The sequence below is a fragment of the Gymnodraco acuticeps genome, unplaced genomic scaffold, assembly GCF_902827175.1.
Source record: "Gymnodraco acuticeps unplaced genomic scaffold, fGymAcu1.1, whole genome shotgun sequence".
Taxonomy (NCBI): Eukaryota; Metazoa; Chordata; class Actinopteri; order Perciformes; family Bathydraconidae; genus Gymnodraco; species Gymnodraco acuticeps.
Window position 1 is genome coordinate 1,661,733 of NW_022989819.1, and position 19,817 is coordinate 1,681,549.

The following is a 19,817-nucleotide window of genomic DNA, read 5'->3' on the forward strand; positions in this document are numbered from 1 at the left end:
AGCCGAACCGTGTATTACAATGCCGTTATGTGATGACTTCCAAAGAGAAAAGCAAGCACACTCGGAATAAAGTATTATTATTTTTATTTTTAAATGTTTTCGGTCTGTTTCCGGTATTTGTTAATGACGATGTGCTGTGAGATGTGAGACTGGAATTGCACAGGGGAAAATAACGTAGGCTATCTTTAGATGCGGATTTTGTTAAACTAATATGTTTGCGCTGTGGACCAACACTATACATTGACGGGGAAGGGGGTAGCAATAAAGATAACACCATTAAACAGTTACACAACATAACAGAAATAATATCGATAGCAGCGTCCCTAGCAACCACCTTGGTAACAATGAAAACGTCGCGATTTCCTGAAGTAATCTTCGTAATAACTAGCAAACTAAAGATCATGTACATCCACTGCACACATAATCTGAAATAACAACTCGTATTTCTCGCATCAAATGACATCAAAACGCATTTTAATGGCCAAACTAACTTTAAAATAGGCATTTTCCATCGAGAATAAAACAAAGTTCGGCCATGTTTTCTTTTTCTGCAGGGAGAAATTTGAAGATCGCCAGGAATGAATGGTGAAAAAAAACGGGGTTTGTCAAACAGAGCACATGGTGTAGTCCAAACGATAGCTGGGGATTCTGGGTAGGTAGTGTCTTCTGCCATCCTTTACTCCGAAAACATATTTGTTTCTCCGAATCGAAGGGGAAAAATACAAAAGCATTGCACACAATTTAAACCAATCAATGTTGTGTAATTAACAAGGATAATCTGGTGTTTTTTAGTCGATGAGTAGTGCAGATATCACTGTAAAATCAATCGACATTAAGAGGAATACTTACTTCCGGGTGTACAATTCTCCGTTATCCAATGGGAATGGACGATCACTTTGCTCACAACGAATGCCGTGCTTCCATGAGCGTCAAATCCCGCCGCAGATGGGAATACATTGCAATATTGCAAAGCTATTTGCGTCCCTTTATGACGCTGAAGGAGCCTAGGAGCGTCACAACTGGATGCCACGGACACTGAACAAACGTCGCTCCTGGACGCTTAGGGAGTGAGAGTGTATTGACTTAGTTGCGAGAAATTTCGAGGCTGCACATGAGTATCCTCCGGTCTTAAAATCCCCACAATGCTTTGCGCACTGACCAATTTAAGGCGGGGCCTCGCATATGACGCACACCTGTTAGCATGTTCCACAATTCTTCGTTTTCCGAGGCTTGGAAGGATTCTTGCATCGCTTCTGAAGGACCTGACTCGGAGGGACTTGTCCTTCCAAGGAAGCGTCCTCGACATTGAGAAACACCCTAGGTGTCTGGAGGTTAGTCTTTTTGAAAAGAGAGAAAAAAACAACCAGCAGAAACCACTCAGTACCAGCATACTTTTATTTAAAGTACCCTTTTACTTTAATAGACAGCAGGCTTTTATCAAACGAGTCCATATAACAGAGTGCTCCAGGAATTGGTACATTTCTATTCATGTATCCACTTTTAAACATAGAGCCTTGGCCTTAAAACTTCCCATTCTGTTGTTGTTATTAAAGTAACCGAAGGTAATGTTGCCCACGATGGACATGGCTTCTCTCCATAAAAGGAAATTACACCAAATCTCAGATTAGCTAACTGGTACATCTGTAAATATTAGGGAAATGTTGCTATATTTGGACTGTTTTTGCAGCCATGAAGCTGTCGGATTCACTTTACTTCCAGATGGATTGATTTATGCTGATGTTGATGCTAATCTGAATGCTAACACTTTAGGGTATATTATTTTACTTGCCAACAAACGTACTTTTTCTGAAATTTGTATTAAGCTCATCATTAGTTTTAATAACTCAGCCTCTTTAAACAAATTTGATAAAATTGTAAATAACTACAAAAATTCAAATAATACAAAATAACAACTGACTGAGGGGAATCTAGATTTGAAAATGAGCTGTAAAGGTACTGGTGGTCAATTCATTGTGTTATCATTGGACATAACTGAGCTGTTTCCCTTCTTCTTTATGCTAAGCTAACTGGTGTCCTATTTAACAGGCAGATATGAGAGTGGTATCAATCTTATCTTCTGCCAGAGAGGGAATTAAAGTATTTACAAAATACTAACCTGTTATTGTCACTTGCTTAACCCTCACTTACTGCTTTTTAAACTCCATGTCCTCACCATTTGATCAGTCCTGCTGGTAAACTGGAACATCTGTATACAGAAACAGTGTCAATTGGGTTAGACGTAAAGTGTGCATTAAGTGTCGGGGGATTGTAATGGATTCTTTATTTTATGGTTACAGTTTTCTTAGTGTGTTTGTTTAGTTTTATTAAGTTGCATTAATTTAGAAAAGAGCAAGAGACGGCTGACGAAGCATTTCAGAACTCCCCCAGAATAACCCTTTATTACAGCTTTACCCCAAAACTCAACCAGGACAATTCGTACTGAGGACACAGTGTCCTAACCTGCCAGATCAGCATGTGTGCACAAACATATGCATGCACAGAAACTCGCGCATCTGGTCTTGTTGAAGGTCATAGCATGTCCTTATACACTCACATCTCAACAGCTCCTACATTCGCCCCCCTATCTTTCTCCTTCATGTGTACACTACACACACTTCACTATAGCATGCCGTTTCAAGTCTGTCTAAAAGCTCACATGAGCCACTGCTGCTTCTCTTTGTTGAACTGCTCTGCCCAGCGACGGGTCAACTCCAGGTAGTGATCGGGTCCGTGTGGCTGATAGTCCAAGTAAACACGAGTCACAGTTTTTTTGGGCATCGCTCTCTCTATCTGCGTCCCCTCGTGCCACTCATTAAAGGAAGTGATGGTGACGATTTCTGGCCTGGCATTGAGAGCCGCCTGCTGGGCCGTCTCAAAGTAGCGACCGTTCACCCTGTTGCGCATGTTGTGGTTGTTCCACGGCCGGATGCTCGTGTCGATATAACCGGGTCCAACGCTGGGGATGAAGATGAGATTATTGCCGTCACAGAAAGCTTTGATTGCCTTCCAGTTCTGGTGAGAAGAGCCGAAGGAGAAACCGTTGGAGGCAAAATAAGTGTACATGCCATCAAAGCCCCCGGCGAGGATGTCGTGCTTGTGGCGCTCCTCCACTATCAGGGCGATGAAGATGGAGTCGTAGGCTGAGTCTCGCACACTGTGAGCGCCGGTGGGAGTCAGGAATTCAGACCAGGACTCTGGAGGAGTCAGGTACGAGTCGTAGATGTAAAATAGAGGAAGGCTCTTCCCTGTGTTGGTAGTATACTTGAAGAAGGCTCCATGGTCACCATACCTTTTTTAAAAGACGACAGTTACATAGTTTGTCAGTGTCAACACAATCAACCTTGTTTGTTTACAGACATTCAGTGATAGGATAGGTTTGATAGTAAAGTATCTGTGTTCAAAGTGTATATCCCTTCTGGTCAACACGTGTCGGCATAATCTGCCTGGTTTTGTTGAATGTGGAATACGAGGAGCACAACAGAGGAAAGCTCATGTTGGAAAATGAAGAGTTCATCCTCTGGGGACCCTGAATCTTATTTATTATATCTTGGGAATAAGTGTATATTATTTTTGCCTGATAGCACTTCAAAACCAATCAACAAGCTATTAGCCACCATGGGCAAGTCTGTACTAACAGACTAATATACTAATATGTAATTGTAAAGCGCTTTGAGCACCTGTAAAAGCGCTCTAATTAAAAAATGTAATTTATTATTATTATTATTATACTATGCAGCTTATTGTTGTGTTAGGCCAACAGGGCTTTCTTTTATGTACTAATTGAGATTCAAAGGTTTCTAAATATGCCAAATATGTCTGGATACATTTTGGAAATGATGCACAAGACATAGAGAAGAATGGAGATGCTTTGAAGTGAACAAATCCAGCTAAAATATAGTAAATATTGGCTTGTATTAAACATGGCTCTGTAACTGTTTGTTACATTTGAGTAAAAAAGCATTTGTCCGAAGTATGTTTATTTCAATGGCAAGTAAATGTTGATGTCTTCAAAAGTATTTTAAGCTGCTGTCAAATAGCCAGATAGGGTACCCTCTGGGTGCCATGAATGTCCAGCAAATTGTTTCCAAACCAAATGGAGGTGCTCCAAAACATTTAATTTTGTAAATACACTAAGGATAATATTTCTTGTTAAAATGTGTTGGAAACTGGATATTTTGGAGTCATGATTTCGAGTCCATTATGTCAATGTGCCAGAGCTAGCCATACTGGCTTATTTTAATCTGCAGTACCTTTTCAGAGCAACCTTGATACTAACATTTTGCTTCAAAAAGTCATCCATAAGTCATGAAACTAGCCTTATATAATCAGAAATGCTTTCAAGACGTATGTCTGTTCTGTAACTAATGTTCCTTTAACTGAGCATGAAATATGAATGACTTCCTTCTTCAGTTGAGTCGGTGATGGAGAAGTACAGCCTACCTGTCAATGATATACTTGATGTTGTCGTGCACACTCTGGTCGTTTCGTTCTCTGTATGTTTGGATGTGAAATGCAACCTATGAACACATGCAGAGAAAAAAAACCTGGTTAGTTTTTTATTTATCTTATTTCCATTGCATCAACACATTCAGAGGGGGAGAATTCACAGGGCCTGATAAGGGCAATATGAATCTGGTTTTAAATTGAAGTTGCCAGGAAATAAATAGCTCAATAAGATGCACACTATATGATAGCCAAAGGCCGTGAGAGCTGATCGGACTGCAACATCTTAAGAAAATGGTTCTACCTTTTCAATTAAGTCAGTCTTTCACTACAGTTTGGCATGATAACAGACGGCTAGTTTCTCTGCCCTAGTACCATGTTACAGATGACCATATTTACATATTTTCTTAAAAGGCTTTGAATAAGACTGACCTAGAGAACAGCACACCACAGTTAGCCACTCAAGCAGATCGTTTCAGACGGGTTGTGACAAAATAACCATGTTTTAACCGCTCCATTTTCATGATGAATTCTGTCCTTATGTAGATGTTTTTCACCCTAAGTGCTGCCCCCCTGGGGACTTTTGTTCATGCCTCGCCAAAGAAAACATGTATTTGCAATTGACGAACAAACGCAGCTAAGGAACAAGGGACCTGAAGTGACAAGTACACAAAAAGTGCTTAGGTTGAATATTTCAACGAATGGCCGGAGAATTCAGAGAGTTGAATAATGCATGATCCGAGTGAAACACTTTTCTCTTCTGGACACCCATGGGGAACAATGTGAAAGAAAGGGGCTTTTTAACATGCTGAAGGCCAACAGTAACTAAATGGATGCAAGGATTTCATCCAGTAAGACACATCGCCTCTCTTGTATAACTCCTCTCTTATTCTTGAATAAAAAACATTAAGAAAGTCTGAATTTAGAACATTGTTTTGCTTCAACTAGAATAGGACTGATTAGACATGACATGTTTGACCTGGTGGACATTTTAAGTGATGACCGGAGTTATTGCACTTCATCCGCAGAGGGACATGCATCTGTGAAGCAAATCTCATAGGAACCAATTCAATAGCTGCAGAAATATTTCACTTTGCAAAACCATTAGATTTCTGCTGGTGGTGCTGGAGGGAAAGTCAAGGGATCAACAGTCTTCAAGTCTTTAAAGGAGCCCTATTGGGATTTCCCTTTCCTGTAGTTTCATATATTTGTGCATGTAAATGGTCTGCAAAGGCAAACATGATTAAGCTCCCTCCAGAGGTAGTTTCTTTCATCTCATCAACACATTGTATGTGATAGGCTAAGGGGTATCTCTAAGCTGTTGACCAATCACGACAGAGCCGGCCAGCTAACCAATCAGAGCAGGCTGGTTTCAGGCAGAGGGTGAATTGTGCCATGAATTACACATATGATGTTTGTCAATCTTAAAAAATAATTTCCATGTAAAAAAAGTCACAGTTTGTCGTAAAACTGTTGAAATAAAAGACTGAAAAATACGCAACTAGAAAGACTACAAATCCCAGAATTCCGGTCCCGCATGCTGGCTCTTATGGAACCGACTAACTCCCCTTGTATGTACAGCTCTCAATGTGCCCAGACTTGGAGTGATTTTCACCTCTTTTAATACTTTTTGCTTCATTCTGAAAGAAAGAAGTGAAATGTTCCAACGTGACGGCCACCTTGGTGTGTCCTGCGAGACGGGAGATGTAGTTCATTGAGCGGTTTCACACAAAACAAGTGTTACTTCACAGTTTTACGACACATTTTAATTTTTTTGACTTGCAAAATTATCTTTTAAATTGACAAACATATGTGTAATTCGTGGCACTATTCAAACGGGATCGAAAGATAATCTTTCTCTCTCCATTGACTTCAATACATGATTTTTCCAAAATAAGGTCCCATGGAGCTCCCACGGAAAGGGAGGGACGTCGCCTCTCTATTACATTACATTACATTACATTGCATTTAGCTGACGCTTTTATCCAAAGCGACTTACAATAAGTACATTCAACCAGGAAGACACAACCTTGAAGAAAACAGAATCATATAAGTACATCAGGTTTCATAGAGCCAAACATTTCAAGTGCTACTCAACTGGCTTTAGATAAGCCAGTCCTTTATTAGTATAAAAGTGCTTTGTTAATAGTTCTAACGCTCGAAGTGGAGTCGAAAGAGATGAGTTTTCAGTTTGCGCCGGAAGATGTGCAAGCTATCTGCTGTCCTGATGTCAATGGGGAGCTCATTCCACCATCTTGGAGCCAGGATAGCAAACCCACGTGTTTTTGCCGATGGGAACTTGGGTCCCCCTCGCAGCGAGGGCGCAGCGAGTCGTTTGGCTGATGCAGAGCTCTATAGAGTGCCTCTAATCATAAATCTATCGATTAGATTTATGATTAGAAAATTATAAAAGTAGGGTAGACATGTGGATATTATCCGGCTGAACAAAACGTGATCTGTCTCTTCAATGTGTCTCAACCACAGACCTTATTTGGAGCTATTTTCCAAAATCCAATGGAGAAATTTCATTGGTTTTTGTCGAAGGAACCGGAAGTGGTAAAATGCTAACTGTTTTAGGATGCGTCACTGTGGCACTCAATGACGGATAATCTAAAGGATTAAAGTCATGCAACATGTAAGTAAGTTACACATCCAAGTCATAATAGTGTGCCTGGTTGCTCAAATGTTTGTTGGGAAACTGTATTGCAAACAAGTGCTTTTCCACAGACAGTTTCCTTCATTTGCTGTCACTATGGCATCTACAATAAGTGCACTAATGGTTTAAAGTGATGTTTTTGAATTGGCTAAGCCTAGAAAATAGTTTTAAACTGCAAATGTCTATACTTAAACTGTCAAGACTGAAGGCTAGAAAAACGAAACCACTAATACTAAGTGCTTTTATGCACTACAAAGCATATCTTTTGATGGGGTTGGATGCACTTTGCTGACAAGATATCAAACTTGAAGAAAAAGATGAGGAATATCCTTTGCATCATAGTAAACTTTGAGACCGTGTTTATGAAGCCATAATACTCTCGACTCTCTCCGGAAATTGAGAGCAAAGTAAAGGGAGCTCAAATATAAACCTATTTGTAAAAAGGTTTTAGCTGAGGTGAAACCATATCATTCACAGAGGCGGAAAAAAGCTGCTATGGTGTTCTGATCAGAGCAGCAGGCCGCTAGAGAAGCTCATTTTCCAAACACACTGCCCATTACTCTGGTCATTTAGAAGTAAATGAGACGGAGTGGACACATTTTAATACCTCATAAACACTGACGACATGAGCCAGAAACAACCCAGCCTGATAAATGCTGAGCAGAGAGGAATGTAGTGCCATGTCATGCAGAAAGCACTAAAGGAGGCATGCGAGCCAACACAAAGATAAAGCTCCAGTTATAACAATTGGATCCATTTCCCAAAAGCTGGGCGCATTTCCTTTATGAGAAAGTGTCAGTTTCACTCAGTGGTCAAAGAGAGTGTGGATGATACCATCACAGGGCACCAATGGGCCTAATTCCCCCCATGTACATGGCCTACTTACTGGATAGGACGTGTGCAGCCCCTCAGGGTGCAGATTGTTCAGAGAGGCATACTGAGTCATGGGACCCATGATGCACATTTCCCCTCTGCTCCAGCTTCCAATCACCCCCATCCCCCACCCTGTCCCCATGCAGCCGCCCCCACCCTCCCCTGGGCAGAAGGACTATTTCAGCGCCTCTTCAATCTGAGGTCGAGCAGCCGCTCTCCATGTGATCCGCTCTCCAGCTTTGGCGTACAAAAAAAACACGAGCTGTGTGTGTGGGTGCTGCTGGAATACTGTTCAACTTATATAAGGAAAAGTGCATTGCTTTCTTGTGGAGCGTTACCCAACAAAAAGCATCAGTGTGTTTTTAGCTGAGTGCTGTGGGACTGCTTGTGTGATGGAAGTTGGATTTGGCGAAAGATAGCTCAGTTCCTGTTTCCATTCGTCTCGATTCTAACTTATAAGCACGCAGTCATTGCAAATGTGCAATTTAGAGTGTATCTTCAAAGCTCCATGTATCATGATTTGTGCACAAGCTCTATATACCATGATATATTGATCTCTAATGGCGAGGCTGCGTCAGAGATCAATACAAATTAGCGTCTGAGGTCATATGGATGGGTTCGGTCCAGAGCTAGTGGGGTTTATACATAACTTTATCCAATTCCGCTTGAGAAGACTACAGATACAGTAGATCAACTCGACCATCATACTTGATAAACATTAGCTTGTCGTTCTTTGCATCTTGCAAAGTAGTTTCATAGTGGGGAGTGAGTGTTGAGTTTTTTTCAAGAAGAAGAGCTGTTTAAGGTCAACAGTCCTCCACTACTCCAAGTTGACACTTTCCCAGTCTTGTATACGAGTAAACAAAACATTTTAAGGGATTGGGCTGTTAATAACACAATACATTTGAATAAAACTTGCATTGTGAATACATCAAGTTGAGACTAAAACACCACATTTCCACATTTATAGACAACACAATTGATGTATAGTGAAAGAAACATGTTGGGAGCTAGGTGCAGGCCTGGTTAATATGTGCTCTCAATCCAAATGTGCATTCACTTAAATAAATGCAAGCAGTTCATCGGGCCATGCATCTTGTACAGGTTAATGCCCCAGTGAGCAACATAACTCCACTGTAAGAACTCATTCAAATGCTGTGTAGCAGTTAGTTAGGAAGACTGCCATCCTCAGACAGGAGGAGACAAATAAGATTAGGAAACAGAGGAGAAGGAAGGAAAAATATATAAGATGGATAACGGAGTGTGTATGGAGAGGGATCCTATCCCCCTTTCACAGTAATAGATTGAATTTGTTTTAAGGCATGCATTCTGAGAGCTCTGCCTTTGCCTCATCTCTGTATCATTTGCTAATCTTTTCTCTGTGACATCATGTTATTTTTGCATATTATAAAGACTCTCCAAGGGCCTGCTGTTTCAAAACAAAACTTCTCATCCCTGGCTGGTGGCCACCTTTCTACTAAAAGCAGATTGCTGATATGTGTGTTTCCTGAATCCTGATCTGATGGATTTTTGGCTGTTGCCACGGTGGGACCATCTGTCCTCACTTCGGCTTCCCTGCCTCCCTTTGAGTGGAGAAGAGCAAAGACATTATTTAATGTTGTTACTTTAGATAATTATAACTGATCCAGCATTTTACTGAAATTATGCAAGAAGAAGAACTCCAAAAGATGAGTGCCCTTCTGTGCAGTGCTGCTGTAACCATGCTGTGGTACACACACCGTATATTCTCTCTCTCTGCTCTGACCTTTCCACGTGCTTTCATAAGTCATCACTTCCTGCGTATGTCAGCGAGGTTCCTAAATGTGAGGTTTATTTGTAGAAAGCCTCGGTCTGTCTTTCCACGCGAGCTTCCTCCACGCTTTTTATGAAAATGTCGTGCATGCGCGGTCACTCGTGAAAATAAAGCATGGCATTCAATTCAATGTATTAGCGTCTCTCCTGACAGCATTATGTGTAAACCCTCGTCAGCTCAGTGTTGCATGTCTAATCCAGGATTTCTTGTCTTGCCTTTGCAAAGATACATTATGTCTCTGCCTGCAGCCAACCAGAGCACTAAACAAATGCAATATCAAATCTGACAGAGTGGCCTGACAAACTTACTGCCTCTCATCAGAGTTGTTTATGGGAAAGACAAGGCCAATATGTGGCACAACGCAGCGGGGAAATAAATTATCTTTACCCCTCACATCAAGATACAGACACTGCCGTCGTAATTAATTTTGTTATGATTTTTACAATGACTTAGCTTTGTCATTAACCTTGGTAACAACTTTAAGAAGTTGTACAAACAACGCGTTACCTTAAGTCAGTGATTGTTGGTCCTTTACACTAAAATAGGAACATAAAAACACACTGGACGCTGCACTAGGTCAGAAACCAGAGGAGACTGTGAAGTCCACTGCAGACGGACCACTTTTGGACAAAATGTCCTCCTCATTAAAGGCAGCTCATTAGGCGCTTTCACACTGCGGTACTTTTCCCACAAAGGTTCATGTGAACTTAGTTCATGAGAACTCTTTAGTTCTCATGAACTAAGTACAGATCGCGTTCACACCGAAATAAATCCCTGAGGGTGGATTAGGCAAATGAAGCCGCTGACGTCACTTGTTCTTCTTCTGCTTTGGGTTTACTGGCAGGCCGCAAACCACTTCACGGCGTATACTGCCGCCCAAAGTCCCCGGCCGGAAGTCCCCGGAGTTAGGGACTGGCTTCAGTAGAAGCTGCTGGGACTCCCAGCAGCTTCTACTGAAGCCTTCCGAGTAAATCGCCAGAACGCCGACACCTCCTCATCTCCACCACTCCCATGTTTTATTTTGTGTTGCCATAAGTTAGTCTCTCTGCGTTTCTGCCCTGGGTTAATGCTAATGCTAATAATGCTAATGCGAGGATAATAAAATGGCGGCTTCACAAAACTTTTTGGGAGTTTTACGGGGCGTGGTTTGCAATCCTTTCAGCCAATCAGAAATGTAGCTCTTTTCTCACAAAAGAGCCGTTCGAAAGTCCCTGCTCTCTAGCAGGGACTTTCGAGGTGGTAAAAAGGTTCACATGAACTAATTTTAGTACCGGCTCTTTTTGGTGTGAACGCGATATAAGAGTTCACATGAACCTTTGTGGGAAAAGTACCGCAGTGTGAAAGCGCCTATTGTGGAATAGCCTCCCAACTGAGATACGGGATTGTCCCACTCTCAATAGCTTTAAAGGACAACTTAAAGAATGGTTGAGAAACAAACAGATGTGCAATCACCGCTAAATGCACTTTAACGCAGGGGTATCTTCTCTTGCACTTTAATTGTCATTGCTGCTATAGTGTACTGCCATGTGGTAAATACTTGTGCATGCTGCTCATGCTCTTTCTGCATATCATGTATTTATTTGTTCTATGTATATAAATGTCATGTTCTTAAATGTTGTATGTGAGGGACTACAGATGGAAATTAGCTCAAAGCTAAAATCCGGCATATTTACACTTGATGCATTATTTGTTTAAAGTGTTCATCAATGTGTATTGTCCCTATTCAATGAAATGAAAAATAACATCAAGCCATGGCTTTTTGTTGGCCTTTTATTTCCTATGGATGTCTAAGGGTTGTTAGTAACATTATACATGAGTGGTTAACTCCTTCTTTATATTATTCACAAGTCAATAAAATACTGATAAACAAATATAATGCCCATCGCAAATTCTGCATTTTAAATTAAACTACAAAGAAAAGCAGACGATATTAATGTTGGAGAGGCTACATAGAAGAGTTTATATTAATTTTTGCTTTAAAATTCTTAAAACCAATAATCAAATCATCAAAATACTGACAATTCACCTGAAAGAAATGCTGATGCTTTGGTCTTGTCGGCTGGCTGCTTTTTATTTTCTGTAGACATTCAGTGTTTGGCGCAAATGCTGTTTTGAATTATTCACTGCACCTGCTTTGACATAAGAAAACTCTTAAGCGCCTGTCTCTCTTATGTCATTTCAAATTCATACAGAAAGCTTCCGAGTAGCTGTAAATATGCACAAATCCACATGATGTATCTTTGTCAACACTCGTTTTGGAGAATTTCAAAAGAATGTGAAAGTCGGACAAAAAACACCTCCATCTCTGATCACTGTGTCATAGCCTCTTCTGTTTCGTTACACTTTCCCTCGCTCTTTATCCGGGGAGAATCTGACATGAATTGTATCGCATTACCCGCAAGCTTAGCCCGTAAAAGTTTAATAAGGCCTTCAATACAGAAACAGCAGGCAGATAGGCCAACATAGTGGGTGGTTATTCCCTTCAATGTGCCATTTTCCAGCCTAATTGGCAAATTGGTCATGTGGTTTTGCAACCCCCCCCCCCACCTCTCTGCCCTGCTGATGTGCTCCCGAGCTCATTCAATCCCCTACTGATCCAGCAGCAGCTATTTGACCTATTTTTCTGTAATTCTCGAGATGTCACTGCAGCTGCAAACATCAAATCACTAAGAAGCACAGATAGCTTTAAAAGAAGCACGACGCCAGGTTCTAAATCTCTAATACGTACTAACTTTCTAAAAACAAACCGCGGCTTATGTATACACACACAGGGTGTTTCTCAATGTTGAGGAAGGCTGCTCCAAAGCCACTATTTCAAGGATGCTACGTCTTCGAGTCCCACCGAAGGACTGTTCCAATGTCCAGGATGCTTGGAATTCTACCGAGGCCGGTGTCCTTCATTGCGGGAAATCTCGAGGCTGCACATGTGTATCCTCCGCGGTATTAAAATCCCCACAATGCTTTGCGCACGGACCAATATCCAAATATTTGGCGGAAATCGCGCTCCATTTAAGGCGGGGCCTCGCATATGACGCACACCCGTTAGCCTGTTCCACAATTCTTCGTTTTCCGAGGCTAGGAAGGATTCTTGCATCGCTTCTGAAGGACCTGACTCGGAGGGACTTGTCCTGCCAAGGAAGCGTCCTCGACATTGAGAAAGACCCACAGCACCATGTCTGTGTTGAGATTACGACCATGTGCAGTTTTAAGCTCTCTGCTCAACTCTGTGAAGCATCATTCATCCTTTTTCTAGCCCCTTTGTCACTGTGCTCTTAGTGAGATAACTGGATGGAGAGATAATAGACAGATTGTCAAATTTAGACATCGATCTGGCAATGATTCAGAAATGAAGTGATAGGGATCTGTCCAAACATTGCCATTGAAGTGTATCAAGCTGCTTGCCATATAGAACATTGTCTGTGGAAGTTGTTGCCTTGTTTTAGGTTGTTGAGTTGGTTGTGTTTGAAAGTTTGAAAAAAAGCAGAGTTATTGTAGTTAATGGAGTTCCTCAAGGTTCTGTGCTCGGCCTACTTTTATTTTCTCTGTACGATTTAGGCTTTAATGTGTATTCAACAAATCAAATCTATGCATATGATAAGATGCTTAGCTGTGGTTATTCTCTACCAGATACACTTAATGAATACAGTCAACCCTTAATATTTGGCGATCTGTGATCACTCAATATTAAGGGTTCAAAACTAGTACAAAACTCAATAAAAGCTAACTTTTACATAACTATGCTAACTATGTTGTTTTATAATGCTAGCCTACAGCTAAGGGAAAGACTTCATAATGTGTTACTTGTTACAATATATAGATATGTGGCCTGATGTGTCTTCTTTTAAGCAACCTGAGACTGAAGTTATCACGTTTTTAAGACATCCGGTTTGTTCATGGTATATATATATATTTTTTAACCCATTCTGAGTTTATTACATACAGTGGGGCAAAAAAGTATTTAGTCAGCCACCAATTGTGCAAGTTCTCCCACTTAAAAAGATGAGAGGCCTGTAATTTTCATCCTAGGTACACTTCAACTATGAGAGACAGAATGGGGGGAAAGAATCCAGGAAATCACATTGTAGGATTTTTAATGAATTAATTGGTAAATTCCTCGGTAAAATAAGTATTTGGTCACCTACAAAAAACAAGATTTCTGGCACTCACAGACCTGTAACTTCTTCTTTAAGAGCCTCCTCTGTCCTCCACTTGTTAACTGTATTAATGGCACCTGTTTGAACTCGTTATCAGTATAAAAGACACCTGTCCACAACCTCAAACAGTCACACTCCAAACTCCACTATGGCCAAGACCAAAGAGCTGTCAAAGGACACCAGAAACAAAATTGTAGACCTGCACCAGGCTGGGAAGACTGAATCTGCAATAGGTAAGCAGCTTGGTGTGAAGAAATCAACTGTGGGAGCAATTATTAGAAAATGGAAGACATACAAGACCACTGATAATCTCCCTCGATCTGGGGCTCCACGCAAGATCTCACCCCGTGGGGTCAAAATGATCACAAATCCCAGAACCACACGGGGGTACCTAGTCAATGACCTGCAGAGAGCTGGGACCAAAGTAACAAAGGCTACCATCAGTAACACACTACGCCGCCAGAGACTCAAATCCTGTAGTGCCAGACGTGTCCCCCTGCTTAAGCCAGTACATGTCCAGGCCTGTCTGAAGTTTGCTAGAGAGCATTTAGATGATCCAGAAGAGGATTGGGAGAATGTCATATGGTCAGATGAAACCAAAATAGAACTTTTTGGTAAAAACTCAACTAGACGTGTTTGGAGGAGAAAGAATGCTGAGTTGCATCCAAAGAACACCATACCTACTGTGAAACATGGGGGTGGAAACATCATGCTTTGGGGCTGTTTTTCTGCAAAGGGACCAGGACGACTGATCCGTGTAAAGGAAAGAATGAATGGGGCCATGTATCGTGAGATTTTGAGTGACAACCTCCTTCCATCAGCAAGGGCATTGAAGATGAAACGTGGCTGGGTCTTTCAGCATGACAATGATCCCAAACACACCGCCCGGGCAACGAAGGAGTGGCTTCGTAAGAAGCATTTCAAGGTCCTGGAGTGGCCTAGCCAGTCTCCAGATCTCAACCCCATAGAACATCTTTGGAGGGAGTTGAAAGTCCGTGTTTCCCAGCGACAGCCCCAAAACATCACTGCTCTAGAGGAGATCTGCATGGAGGAATGGGCCAAAATACCAGCAACAGTGTGTGCAAACCTTGTGAAGACTTACAGAAAACGTTTGACCTCTGTCATTGCCAACAAAGGGTATATAACAAAGTATTGAGATGAACTTTTGTTATTGACCAAATACTTATTTTCCACCATAATTTGCAAATACATTCTTTAAAAATCAGACAATGTGATTTTCTGGATTTAGTTTTTTCTTCTCATTTTGTCTCTCATAGTTGAGGTATACCTAGGATGACAATTACAGGCCTCTCATCTTTTTAAGTGGGAGAACTTGCACAATTGGTGGCTGACTAAATACTTTTTTGCCCCACTGTATATCCCTAAAAAACACAACCTGTAAGACATATAGCTCCTGTCTGTTGTAACATTTGTTTTGGCTGCTTTCAATCTGTTTTTAGTATTATGTGTTTTTAGTATTGCTTTATCTGTCTTCTCTTGTCTTCATGTAAGAGAGGCTGGTTCAATACCTTACTTACTCAGACCTGTTTATGTAAATGTTAAATACAAATATAAAGAAAGATACGATTTGGAATACCCACTACAACGCCCATTGCAGCATTACGAATGGAAAACCAACTTTTCTCAAACCGCTCCTATTTCAAAATGGACAAATCATTGAAAAATCAACACTCAGTTCCCTGCGTCAATGTCATGACTCACAAAGGATTTGATTTATTACTCTTCATCCAGCCTTGGACTCTTTCTCCACTTTGTTTCATATCTGACGCACACACACTTTCCAACACACTCACTCAAAATGTGCTGATGCCTTTTACCTTGAGGTTGTGTCTATATGCAGCATCCAGTACAGATGGTACCAAATCCTCAGTGGGTTCCCCGTTGTCGTCAGCAAAGCCCGGAGGATACCAGGACAGGACCAGAACCCCTGGAGACGCACAGAAACTCATGAGTCTGATCATCCTTCCTCTACGTAAGACACTGGTAATACCTCATAGAGCGCCTACTGCTGATGTCCAAAATGCAAATTAACCAATAAAAGTGTTATTGGTTCATTTGCATTGTTTTAATGACGTATGGATTTCATGCTCATTGTAAAAAATGCTGGCAACCCTGTGGGGAGGAACCTGAGCTGACAAATGTTTGCTTTTATTAATCTACGAGGAGGTTTTCATGCCGCCCTTTACACAGTTTTACATTTGAGACCACTGAACGAACACATTCAGTTGTGCTCTTATTGAACACACTGGGCGAATTCTGCCCTGGTAATCCATTAGGGTAATTACAATCTAAGGGTAGTTATCATGTTTTATAGGAGCAGACAGATGCTGGTAAGGTGTGTGATGTGATGTTGTAAGCGTGGATAAAGTATACAACTGTGGATCCTTAGGCACCAATATGGAAACCCATCTAAAAAGGAGCAAACCGCCACAAAGAGCAAAACATGTCTCTTTGTGATCGTATTGGGTTTCTTTGTGGCCATTTTGCAACTCTTGGTGTTTGTTTTTCAACCCTGCTTGTTTATCGTCTCTGTATGGTGGGTTTTTTTTCTCTTTACCTTTATTTGTGTTGGTTGTTGCTCCAATGCTGTTGATGCATTAATTATGAGACCTGCTTTGATATAGGAACACTCTTACAAGCCTTCAGTTTGTTGTCCATAACAAATGTTGACATTCACTTCAAATAAAGCCAAAGCAGGCCAGATCAGTAATCCATTCATGGCTGTACGGAGGAGAGTGAATGCCTTCTTTCCACTCATCCAGTGCCTGATTGATGAATATGAACTGTCAACTTTGAACTATTTATTATCTTTTATTTTAGTGGCAATATCTCCACGCAGTTTCAGTTTATGACTTCTCATACATTCCAGTAGTGAAATGCGTCCTCATGCTCTGACAGAGAAACATCTTGGCCACAATGGCGAGAGACTAGAGAGGATTTGACACATCAGATGTTGCACTAAGAGCTCAATCATTCAATGTATGTCCGTTTTCTGTAAGACTGTTAGATTACAATACCCAACTATGTCTGTGTGTATTAAGAATATGGCCGCTGCTATTCATTTTATTTTTGGGCCTTCTGAAGTGGTGGGGAATCAGTCATCAAGCCAAATGGAAGTATTTAGAGTTTGGCAGACTGCGGTGTCTAATTAAATGGATTATTTTTACTAAGCATTGTGGGCCAGCACTCCCATGATCCATCTGTCAGGGAGTTGATGTAACAAAAGGAATGAATGGCCTGGTCATTACGCATGGTGTACAATAACCTCGTGAGCCGCGAGACGGAAATATCAGGGCCTATCTGTAGGCTGCAGACAGCTGGGTACACCCGGCTGTTACTCGACACCAGGCTGCAGGACTTTGCTCTCTTTTAGGGAAGCCATATGTGTTTTTGAAAAGACAACAAACAGATCAATATGTCAAGAGATGTCCAATGACGGGATCTGAGCCTTAAGTTCTCCAAATGCATCAAAATGTCTCTTTGCACTATTCTATTTCCATTTCCCTATTTCATATCTTTATTTCTTTGTGTTCTTGAGTATAGTATATTTCGTCGTTGAAAATTATGTTAAAGATTTGAAATGTTGACTTTTCCATGTGAAAAAAATGTAAAGTATTTTGAATCCTGATATTACCCAGCCCAGGGTTATGCTATGCTGAAAAAAAGACTAAAATGGACTAAATTGAATTTTTTGTATGTTTTATTGTGATAGCCAGGAAATGTAGTTTAGACATAATATAGTCTTAAGGAGTTAATATATTGCTTACTGTAGCTTGTAAAGCCATAAAGTGTATCCCCGTGCAGCAGAAAAAGTGCAGCAGCAGGTTTTTCAGGACTCTGAGCTGTCCACTGGATGTGGTGCTGAAATGAGTTTAGCACTCAAGTAGCTACACTCTGTTTTTTCTTTATCTTTTCAAGAACTTCATGGAGTCCGTTGCTTCTCTGAACTGTATTGTACCTGCAGCAGATGCCCCGATCTGCTCCATGTGGGACTCCAACACGTCCGGGTCCCTCGAGCTGTACGGATTAAGTTCGGGGTAGAAACTGGAACCGATGTCCTCGGGTGGCATGTGTCTCCCTCTCGGATAGCTGGAAGCTACTTTGATGTCCCAGTGAGGAACCAGTATGTGGTCCCAATGAATGTATTTACCGTCCAAGTTTGGGTTACCGTACCAGGTGTAGTAAAATATATGAACATCATAAAATATAGTCCCCTCGGGTCCGGAGTTGGACAGAGCTGCTTTGGTTTTGCTAGCTCCCTGTTGGGCTTCACCAGGAGCAGCGGAGGCGTCACGGGACACGGATCTCCGGTCCATCTTCCCCCCGATCATCGGCAGGAGCTCCACGCCCGGAGACAGATCCGAGAAGCCGTCCGTGGGCTTCAGGGTCCGCAGCCCCATCATGGCTCCAAAGAGAAAGAGCGTAAAGAGAAACAGAGCTATGCAAGCTTTCCTCCGTAGTCTTGCCATGTTTGTCAGGAGTAGCAGAAGCTGCAAACTGCGTGGATGGGAGCGCAGATAAACCTCTCGTTACTGATTCTGCTTCCTATAGTTCACCTCACAACCTACGGGCTACTCTTCAAAAGTGTATTGCATGGTAACTGCAAATGTCATATTCTGCTGGATGATTAACCAAAACAAACTAGCTACATGGTTGCAGTCTAGTCACAGCAGACTATCTGACGCAGTTTGCTTTTAGATCTCTAACTTTCTTCTGCAGCTTCATGGTTTGCATTCTGCTAAACTGCGTAGTGAAGCCTGTGAGGAAACTCACTTTGCTAAGCGCTTGTTACGCACTTTACAATGGGAATAAATAAGCAAATCTATAACGTGTTCTCTCTACAGCTGATGGGAGACTTTCTTGAAAAATGCTATATTTTAACGATGCATCCGGACAGCAGTTGCCGATGCCGTTTCCATTCAAACGCTACACTCACTGATCTCCAAACTGTCAATCCTCCAGCTGGCTGCAGAGTCCCACCCAGCAGCTGATCCCGGACAGGCGAACGGTGTTGGGATGCAGACTTTGAGGCTCTCGGGTGATGCTATCCGGTGAATGATGCTATCCGGTGATGGTGTCCGGGGGACTGTCCAGCCTCCGTGGTTGGTTAGTTTCTGCTCCACACAGTGCGTTTAGGATATCAAACAGGCGGGGCTCATCTCATCTCTGTTTTGCTTTTTGTAAGTGGCTGCAAAACCATGCGCATACACAAATCTATAGAAACAAAAAATGTAAGTGTTGTCTGCGCACAAGCTACATGGTACAGCCTTTATACCATTATGACTCTTAACAGAGACTAATCTCTTTAGCACATCACACGCTGTCAATTGTGAGAATTGGTTTTCACGTTTATGTGTTGACTACACAGTGAGTTCAGTTATACTGACATCTAGCGGTCAGTTCATAAAACACAACGATCAGTGTTGCCTTCAGGTACTGCCGGGATATAGAAGTCTAGATGCTGTGATGTTTAGTTTAATATGCAGAGAGATAAGTACTCAGATCTAATGGGAATACTCTCTCACAACTAAAAGTCCTTCAATCAAAATGTGTCTCAAGTACAACAATTGGCATCAAAATGTACTTAAAGTACGAGGAGTAAAAGTACTCATTGTGCCATTTCAGAATACTACTATATTATATATTTTTGATTATAATTATTGATGCATTAAAGTGTTATACAAGCTGGGAAATGTGCAGCTAGTTTTAATGACTTTGTATACTGCAGGGTAGCTTGTGAATTTACTCCAGGCGTTATTCAAAAAAAGTAACTAAAGGTGTTAAATAAATGTAGTGGAGTAAAAGCACAATATTCACCTCTGAATTGTAGGGAAGTAGAAGTGCAAAGTAGCATACA

General features: G+C 41.4%; 1 protein-coding gene across 1 annotated transcript; it reads right to left on the bottom strand.

Annotated features, from left to right (window-relative positions):
• Positions 1 to 1,361: 1,361 nt before the first annotated feature.
• Positions 1,362 to 19,723, bottom strand: LOC117557062 (glycoprotein endo-alpha-1,2-mannosidase-like protein). Its single transcript, XM_034232746.1, has 4 exons — positions 17,919 to 19,723; positions 15,778 to 15,887; positions 4,441 to 4,517; positions 1,362 to 3,289 (listed from the first exon to the last, which is right to left on the bottom strand). Exons 1-4 carry the CDS (start codon positions 18,427 to 18,429, stop codon positions 2,653 to 2,655), a joined length of 1,335 nt encoding a protein of 444 aa, XP_034088637.1. The 5' UTR covers positions 18,430 to 19,723; the 3' UTR covers positions 1,362 to 2,652.
• Between the last annotated feature and the right edge of the window lie 94 nt (positions 19,724 to 19,817).

Excerpts from the sequence above, each read along its gene's own strand:
- LOC117557062 (XM_034232746.1), bottom strand. The coding sequence starts at position 18,429 with ATGGCAAGACTACGGAGGAAAGCTTGCATAGCTCTGTTTCTCTTTACG. Across the intron at positions 15,888-17,918 it reads GATCGGGGCATCTGCTGCAG|GGGTTCTGGTCCTGTCCTGG; the intron begins GTACAATACAGT and ends GTGCGTCTCCAG. Across the intron at positions 4,518-15,777 it reads CATATAGACACAACCTCAAG|GTTGCATTTCACATCCAAAC; the intron begins GTAAAAGGCATC and ends ATGTGTTCATAG.